This window comes from Gavialis gangeticus, unplaced genomic scaffold (assembly GCF_001723915.1).
Source record: "Gavialis gangeticus isolate Ggan-Ray unplaced genomic scaffold, GavGan_comp1, whole genome shotgun sequence".
NCBI lineage: Eukaryota > Metazoa > Chordata > Crocodylia > Gavialidae > Gavialis > Gavialis gangeticus.
In genome coordinates, this window is record NW_017729022.1 from 156,323,696 (window position 1) to 156,333,386 (window position 9,691).

At 40.5% G+C, this 9,691-nt stretch overlaps 1 protein-coding gene and 1 long non-coding RNA gene across 2 annotated transcripts in view; one reads left to right on the plus strand and one right to left on the minus strand.

Moving 5' to 3' along the window:
• Window positions 1-392: 392 nt before the first annotated feature.
• Window positions 393-9,691, minus strand: part of LOC109296794 — a 27,594-nt gene continuing 18,295 nt past the window's right edge. Inside the window, exon 3 of the long non-coding RNA XR_002097057.1 lies at window positions 393-995. This is a non-coding gene — a long non-coding RNA (uncharacterized LOC109296794). The remainder of the gene's footprint in view (window positions 996-9,691) is intronic.
• Window positions 2,137-3,398, plus strand: OXER1 (oxoeicosanoid receptor 1). Its single transcript, XM_019516378.1, is given in 2 exon segments — window positions 2,137-2,855; window positions 2,858-3,398. Coding segments are annotated over 2 exon segments (774 nt in total). The 5' UTR covers window positions 2,137-2,482; the 3' UTR covers window positions 3,259-3,398.

A 9,691-nucleotide genomic window follows, 5' to 3' on the forward strand; every position in this document is an offset into this window, starting at 1 on the left:
TTTTTCCAAAGTGCCATAGACTCTTTTATGACCACACACTGCAAAAAATAAAAAGTAGTATCTTGGGTTAGGGGGCCGGGGGGGTTTACAGCTTCTGAAAGAAACAGGGGGCAAAGCAAACATCGGTTCTGAATTCACTGATTAGTGAAAGATGACAAATTATGTAGTAAAATGTTCAGCAGTTAAATAAGCAATAGCACTGACACTGAAATTGTGTGTTCATAGCACAGGAAATGGAAAGGAAAAAGGGAGTTCTCACCTCTCAGAGCTCTTGTTCCAGGATGTCTGCACACTTGAAAAATCAATAGTTCAACAGTTTTATACTCATTTCAAAGTCTTTTATTTACCCTTTTTTAAAGTATAAATCTAAGGACCATAGCCACTTTTTTTTAAAGAAAATGCAAGTTGTGTTTGTGGAGTACAAGCCTGAGTTCTATGGTCAGAGGCTTACAGAATACATATTATTGCTGCTTGGAAGTCTTTGAGTGCAATTTTTTTCTATTGGGGAATGCTGTGCATCAACATCAGATCCACTCCCAAAATAAAATACAGTAAAACTGAAATTTCACTGAAGATTTCCATTCCAAATTTCTGTGTTGTGCACCAGCAAAATATTCAGTAGGTACTGCACCAAGAAACACAATAATCAACAAAGCTTCAGAGTCACAATTCACAGGAGCAAGCACTGTTCCGTATTGTGGTGTGAGCTCTAATTTGTTGACTCAAGAGGCACAAATCAGGAGAAAAAAAGAAACAGTTTTGATAAAACTTGCCAATTCCCTGTCCCAGCAGTATACCAATCCTCCTGGAGGGAGGCTTTGGGGTCGAGGCTTCCAGTCTCTTAACTCTAGGTTAGTCTGAGCTCCCACATCTTTCAGATTGCCAACTCTGTAGCAGCATATGGACTTTCAAGGTCCTTGCCACCAGACAATCACGGAGTTGGGATTTTCAGGGCTCCCAAGGTTTCTTTGAAGCTGCATTTGCCAGGATCCCACCTAGAGGCATCAGAAAGATGAAAATTACATGTCTATTTCAATTTTTTTTAATTTAAAATTCCCATGTTACAGACAGTTTCATCTGGTGTTCCATTTCAGACTGATTATTTTTCATTTCAGAATTCCTTGTGGAACAGAAATACTTCTTTCTGGCCAACTTTAATGCAGGAACTAGTTAGGAACGCATTGCCAGAAGATATCTTTGAGGTCAGGGGCTCACCAGGATTCTGCAAAGCATTTGATGTCTGAGCAGCAAGTTTACACAATATTACACCTGTAAGGATTTTAAAAAGAGTTATAGAAGGTTCATACATTCCCATACTTCAGGCCATAAACCAACCAATAGCTGAAAGGGGATAGGTATCTTTCACCCTAAGAAGCCTGCTATTTGCAGGGTTCTTGCATTCTCCTCCAAAGCAGCTGCCAATGCCCTCAACAATGTCTCTGACAAGATAGAACATGAGTATGATGGATGACTGGTCTGAGCCAGCTGAGCAATTCCTTTGTTTCTCTTGCCAAATCACATGCAAGAAATACTAGGATCAAACTACTAAGGTACATACAGGCATTTGGCTTGGAGTCCTGAGCAAAGGGAGCAGTTGGCCTTCTAGTCTTGTTCCTAGGGGATGAAGGGCAAGTAGAAGGGGTGAGAAGCAGGGAAAAGAGAGCAAGCTAAACTTCAAGTATACAGTCTAAATTTCTTTAGTCCTAGAACAGCTCTATCAGATATGCTATGACAATGCTTTACTGGCAACCTGGCTAAATAGTTGAGAAAAAAGTTCTTTGCAAGCTTTCAGGCACAAACACCCTTCTTCAGTCATGGAGAGAATCTGGTGGTGTTTTGTGTGCTGTCCTGGGTGGAATGGAAGCCAATACACAAAATGCAGGTCTGTGAAAATGCAAATGTGTGGCAGTGAAGATCAAAGGGAATAGGAAACAATAGGTATGACTCTCTCCCATTCCCTCAAATTCTCAACTGCCACGTTTGCATTTTCACAGACCTGAATTTTGCCTATTGGCTTCCATTCCACCCAGAAGAGCACATAAAACACCACAAGACTCTCCCTATGCCTGAAGAAGGGTGTTTGTTCCCAAAAGCTTGCAAAGAACAATTTTTCCCACTATTTAGTTGGTCTAATAAAAGATGTCACATTTACGCAAAGAACCTTGTCTGCCTGTGTCCTTAGCCCATCAAGGCTACAACCAACAGCCTTTACTGGCAACCTGGGAGTATTTCACAGTCCACTGATAAGATTATTATCTTGCAACTGTTGCAAAGGGATTCATGAAAGACTCATGTGTTATGTTGAGATTGACTCACAGTTTGCATACAAACAAATATACCAAGCCTTGAAATTTCACTGTATTTCCTCTGCAGCTCACTTCACAGATTCTTGGCAAGGACTGCAAAGCATCTCAAGTTGCCATCCAACTGTAGGCAACAGATATTTTAAAAAGAAAATAGGAAGAGCTCCAGGATCGTAGCAATGAATAACACACCTACAGTCCATGATACAGTTTCAAAAATCCTTGTCCCCATGCTTGGCATAGAATATGTTATGGGAATTATTGGAAATGGCATTGTTTTGGTCATCTTTTGCTTTAACAGGAATTTCTGGAAATCAAGCACCATGTATTTACTCAGCTTAGTTGTCACTGATTTCTTCCTAGTAGCCAGTTTACCATTTCATATGCACTACTATACCAGGAACGAAGTCTGGACCTTCTCAAAAAGATTTTGTCAGGTCAATTTGTTCATGTTATCAATGAACAGAACAGCAAATATTGTATTTCTTACAGCTATTGCAGTAGATCGCTATTTTAAAGTGGTTCATCCTCACCATCAGCTGAGTAAACTATCAATACCTGTGCTGCAAAAATAGCAACTTTGCTTTGGATCTTACGTATACTGCTGAACATCCATATCTTTACCTTGCCTGTTGTACAGGATAATACTACATGTCAAAGTTATGATGACCCTAAGACAGACACTTCACTGGTGGACCACTGGCATAGGATGTTAATTTTTATTGAATTTTTTATATCCTTAGGCATCATCTTTTTCTGTATTTTCTGTGTTCTCTTTAAGCCAAAGCAGAAGAAAATGGCTAGAGGGAAGAGCATCCAAAGAACTATGAGATTGTTAATGATCATTGTTTTGGTATATGGTGTCTGCTTCTCGCCTGTTATTTTGTTTGCTTTAGTTGGTTTCATTGTTTGGAAAGTAAGCCCTCAGAGTCTCACTTATAAAGCTATGAGCTAGTTATTCCATGCCTCCTTTGCCTTTAAGTTCCTGAACAGTGCACTAGATACTGTTCTTTATTGCTTTTCAAGTCCGACGCTTCAAAATAGATTAAAAAAATGTTCAAAAAATGTTCAAAACATCGGGATGTTTTGAAGATCCCATGAAAGATAACAACAATGAAAGTTCAACAAGAATTTTAGAACAGAGGGGACAGACCCTCAAACTGCCAGAAACTACAGAAATAGAACAAGTTTGTACCCTTAGCACTCAGCCAGTGCTTGATCAGTAAGTGGAAACAGTATACATTGATGTCTTCATAAATTTAGCTGAGCTTTCTAAAATAAGATCTCCAGAAATTAAGGAAATCTGCAATACCAGGCTTGAGTTTGGAGATGGTCAAATCAATGGAAGTGGTGGCACCTCTGAAGATCAAATTCCTTCAGGTGCCTTGTTTTAGGCAAAGCAGTTTGAAAATGCTTGCTTTAATTGCTCTGTGCTTCAATTCCCCATTTGTAAATTAGGGAGTAACAACACTTTTCTACTTTGTAGGGGTGTTATGAATGGAAAAAAATAATTTATATATGATAGGTCAGATTATGATCTTGCTTTTTAAATAAATAATAATGATAACAAACTATCAGTTTATGGCAAAACTTTGGAATTGGCCACTAGGATAATTTTAAATAGCTGGGTGCTCAGTTCTATTGAAAATCCATCAAGAGGCATCCCAGTGGGCGTATCTGGGGCCTGAACTTTTTTGAAAATCTGACTTGGAGCGTCTGCCTCAAAGAATTTACAGTGTAGACAGATCTAGGCATATGACATGAAGTGCTGGTCCCAATGAGGTCAGTGAGAGTTTTGCAATTGATTTCAGTAGAACCAGAAAGTCATCCACGGTTTGGAAATACAGAATGAACACAAGGCATAGGAAATGGATTTTGTGGAAAGCTTTGAATGAGAAGCTTTTAAATTCCTTGGCCTGAAGGGAAAAAACCACAATGTTAATCCAGATATAGGAAGCAGTGTGAAAAGGGGCAATGAGGTAGGAATGGGAAGAGGAGCCATAGCAACAAGATGAAAGGACTGATCCCAGTAGACAAGTAAGGTCTGGAGGTTGGAAAGCAAGTGGGAGAAAGCCTATGGAGTCCATGAAGTTACTCCAGGCTGACTCCTGTCACCTCACTTTAATAACCAAAACCAAGACCAGAATTTCCTGAGTGCCAGGGATCAATGTAGCTTATAACTAACTAAATGCTTCTTTGTCTCTTCGGATATTTAAATAAGTTGTATATGCAGCCTAATGTATAAAAGTTTGTAGCCACCTGTAACCAGTTCCTTATTTGCATGATTATTTAAGCTTGAGAAAACAATTGCAAATAAAAAGCCTGTTTCTTTTAGAGGGTATCCAAGTTCATAGCTCCATACCAGCTATGAACTGACTGCCCAGAGGATTTTTATCACAGGTTTATCAAAGTTTGTAACCACCTATAACCAGTTTGTAAAATAAAATAAAATAAATGTTTGTAGCCATTTGTAACTAAGTCCTTATTTTCATGATTATTTAAGCCTGAGAAAACAATTGCCAATAAAAAAGCCTGTTTCTTTTAGAGGGTATCCAGTTCAGAGCTCCATACTAGCTATGAACTGACAGCCCAAGGGAGTTTTCCATCTATTGACTCCCATGTGAAATCCTATGAAATATGAACTTTCATTTCTACCCAGTGGAACTTCTACAATCTTTTCTCCAAGGCCTGATGAAATGTGTTTGTGTCCAAAAGCTTGCAATTAAGGACTTTTTTTTTTTTTGCAAAAATCTTGTTGGTCTAATAAAAAATATCATCTGTACTATGAGTCCTGATTGCCTCGTTTCTTTTAGAAGCATATACTGTTATATGTTATCATTTTGTTTGACTCATAGTATAGCCTATTGGTACTCGTAACATATCCAGATAGGCTCACTATCTTTTCCTCAAGTGGCAATTCAGTCTTGTTAACAATGCATATGGCTGTGGTTATAACAATGTGGTTATAACAGTGGTCGTAGTTATATGTTGTTTTCTCTTTAGGATAATTCTTGTAATGATCTGTAAGACAGAAGGTCAGTTAACATCAGCATTCTCAGGTGTTCCTTTTAAAGGGTGTAGTGCCACTTAGATCAACCTAATTTTCTAAAATCTTACCTGGCCTTGAATAATTGTTAAGTTGTGATAAATCCTTTTATCCCAGCTCCCTCTTTAATGTTAAAACAACATTGTGAAGTTAATGGGATTTCACTACATTTATCTCGGTTGAGGTTCTGGACCACAGTTCTAAATTAAATTTGGCATTTCCTGGCTTGCCATAGTGCAGGTGTTAGCTGCCTTGCCAAAAAGTTGTGCCATGCACAGAGCCAACTATATGAGATACTGCATGACTTCACTGGAATCTGTCTGTATTTGCTCGAGTGAATCTAGTAACTGAAGAGGTGAATTGGGATTCATGGCTTCTATGCTTCAAAATTGCTACTTCATCACTGTATGATTTTGGAATAAGTTTTTTAACCCCTCTCTGTTGGTATCACCATCTCTAAAATGCATATACTACTGCATATGCCTGGCAGAGGTGTTGTGAGATGGTCTTAATTAACTGATTCACTATAAAGGCTGTAGATCCTCAGATGAAAGGTGCCCAATTTTTATTATTGGGCTTGGTGTCAGACAATTTCAAGAGTTTTCATCTAGCTTAATTTTCATTTAATATATCTCAGAGGAAACTCAACAAGAGGCCCAATTTTGATCACAAACCAGTTCATGCCAGTGCAACTCCAGTGGAATTATACCTACTTGATAGCGATACAAGTGAGATCAGGATCAGCCCCAGAATGTTTAATTCTTAAAAACTTGATTAGCATAACCAGTCAATGTAAAAGCATACTTTTAGGTGTGGGGTTTGTGTTATTTTCCTGGCATGGTCTGATCTTCTAGGGAATCTTCAAGAAAGCAAGGAATGCAGTAGGATGTTCTTCTTTGGTAAAGGTCGCCCCTATGCAGAAGGCCAGCACAGGAGCTATGTACAACTTGAGTCTACATCTAGTTCTCTAAATTTGAATACTTTCTGAACACTGAGCTGAGTAAACTAAGTGCTTCTTTCTTCTTCTGTAACATCATGCATTACTGTGGTACATAGCCAATCACTGTATCATGCCTGCTAATGATATGGTGTTGATTTCTTCAATAGGTTTTTGTGTGGACCTTTCAAGGCTGACGTTAAAAACAGCTCCATCTCCCACACCTCCATTCATTCACCACAAAATACACAATATAGTAAAAAAAACCTGTTCCATTTACCAAGCAACCATCCAGAAGATGACACCTGCCTTCTACTTCCTAGAAAAAACATATGGGCTCTGGCTTAGCACCTACTAACTTGGCCCTATCTTGTAGCAGACTTGAAAATAGCCAACAAAGGTCTAAGGAAAATAATCCAAGTCATCCTGCAAAGATCTACTGTGGGCCAGAAGAAACCAGAGGGACAGCTCAGACCAGGATTAGATTGATTTGTACTAACTGCTTTATCCCTGAGACTGTTCTTGCCAAAATCAGTCTAAATGTTGCTTCATTAACCAGCTTATTTCATTATGTTAGCATACATATTTGTCTCTTGTACTGGGTATAAATCTTAAATATAAAATTAATTCAAGTCATTTAGTGAAGCGTTTTCTTCTGTTTCTTAGTAGTCAGGTCCCACTCAGATGTGCAGGATATCAATAGCAGCTCCATCTATGAATCCTGCAACAAAGCTTGGCACTTTGGGGCTTGATTTTTTTTCACTGCCTTACACAGTCATTTCTCTCCAAAAACATGCCCAAAGTGGTTATATAATGCTAGTTCTCCTTAAAAAATCATTTCTATTCCAAAAGTTCCAGCCACCCTTCTGTTTCTAAAGCATTTTATACTGACTTTTCATTCCTTAGATCTCAGAGCAAATAACTCCAGAAGTTACAATGCAAGGGAGAAACAGGGCCTTTTCTTTTAAATAGTCCCAAAGACACTAAAATGACTATATGTTTTCATACTTCATTGCATGAGAAAGAAGAACGGTTGGGAGGCAGGTTTAGCTTATGTGGCTACCCCCAGGAGTGTAGCAGCTTGTTTGTGTACACATTGCAGAGTTGGCTTTACATTAACTTTCCATATCCTTTAATCAGTCCTAGGCCACTACACATCAGACTGGTCCATAAAACTGCTCCACATTGTACTATTTGCCAATAAAAACAAGAGCTTGCTAAAATATAAAAGCAACCTGGCCACCAGCTGCAGAAAGAGAAATGTAGGAGCTGCTCACTCGAGGCTATTGTACCTTCCTCAATTTTCATCCTTATGTAAAGGAAATATGTAGACCAGAATTCTCAACCTGTGGGTTGCGACCCAAAAAGTGGGTTGCAAGAATATATAAAAGGGTCATGAACAAACTTTAAAAATAGATCTATTTTGCATACATTTTAAAAAAAATAGATGCTGCTTGTGCTTCACCATATGTTAATATTGTGCATACTAATAAACAGGGATCTGGGTTTTCTATTTATCATGGGAAAATGTGGATTTTCTCCTTTAAAGGAGAAAATAGTAGCCTTTCAGGCTGGCAGAATTCTAGGCTACAAGGGGATGCTTGAGGCTGGGGGCCAGGAGGAGAGCGATCAGGAAGGGGCCACCACATGCATGGGTGTGCGTACACATGCATGTGGCAGCCAGGCAGGAGGAGTAATGGGTGGGGCGAGCCATGTCCTCACTTCGTCCCATACACCCAACTGCAGCTCTACCCTGCTGCCATGCCCTGGATGCTTCCATCGCAACTGCTGCTGCTCCCCTCAAGCTATGGCTGTACCCCAGAGGGTAGGTAGGGCTGTGGAAAGAGCAGGTGGTCTGAGGGGAGCAGCAGTAGTGGTGGCAGGTAGGCCATGGTGGCAGGGTAGAGTTGTGGCCTGGTGTGCAAGCAGCTAGTGGCAGGAGGAGGTGAGGGCAGCGCAGCTCCCTCCATTCATTAGTCCTTGTGCTGCTGGTGGCACAGCTGGCTCAGGCATCCTGGCAGCAGCAGTAGCAGCGATGAGTCTCATCACCCTGTCCATGCCAGTCTGGGCAGGCTGCAGTCCCATGCCTGCTGTGGGCACATAAATCCCCCCATACCCCAGACATACGCATACCCTGCCTGACATACTGGGGGGCTGGAGAGGGGAGGCAGTGGGTCAGGAGTAAGGGGCACCATCAGGGCTGTGGGTTGGAGGGGCTGTGGGTTGGGAGTGAGGAGCACCAGCAGGGCTAGGGCTGTTTTCTACTTAAAATATTTACTGGGTTGGGTCTGGCCATCAAAGTTTACAAATGGGTCCTGGTACAAAAAAGGTTGGGAACCACTGATGTAGGCCAGGGTCTAGCCCATAGAAGTGCGTAAGAAGTATACAATGCTACACAAAACATAATTTTCAACTGAAGGGAGCTTACTTTGCTTCTAACCAATTCTAGTAACTACACACTAGACAAACAATCAGGCTGTGTCTTTAAGGCCATGTCTACACTGCTTGCCCAGAGTCTGGGACCACTTCCAAGGAACAAACCCTGCTGACCTGTTCCCACTCCATTCATATTTAAACCTAGCAATTAGGCAGCAAAGATTACTTATAGGGGTCATGAGTACTGAGCTTGGGCATGTGGGCAGTAGGAGTGAGCAGGGAGGGCTTTTTATTTGCTGGTCATTGTCACAAACCCACCCCAGAGCTCTGAGTTTCTCCCCACTGTTCCACTGCTTATCCCAAGGAACAGACCAAGGTTGCCCTGGGATAACTCCTTCTCACAGAAAGCTTCAGCTCTACTGCCCTTATACCAGATGCCACAGCTGCAGCAAGGGAATCTCTGACAGCTCCAGGTGGTCTCCCTTTTGGGTTGTGAAAAAATGTTTAGGTCATCCTTTCCATAAAAAGGGCTAGCCTAAAATATCCGTCACCCAAATTTCACTCTTTCTACAGGCAATGGTAAGGAGATAAACAACAAAAGGATTTATTATGCAGGATAAAATAATTGTACAAGAAAAACTGACCATAGTTTTGAAGACAGAAATACAAGACAAGTAAAGTTTCCTATCTTCTCACCTGGTGACACCCTGATGGCTAAAGAATGATATTTAAAAAATTGCTTTTAGAAATTGGCTTCCATTAAAATAATAGTCCAAGGGAATGTCAAGTGTTAGTTGGTTTCTAAAGTCTGTTTGTGGCAAAGATTCGATTTCTTAGGCAACAGTCTGAAGTTAACAGACACATATCCTGGGATATTGAAAACATGCAGTAGCATAGTGTTCCCCGAAACCCCACAATAAGGTAGAAACCTGCAGAATTCACATCAGGTCATAATGACCAGCTGTAAAGCCCCTGAGATCTCCAGTTTTGGTGGACTAACCAAATTAGGAGGCAGGGGATGCTCAAATT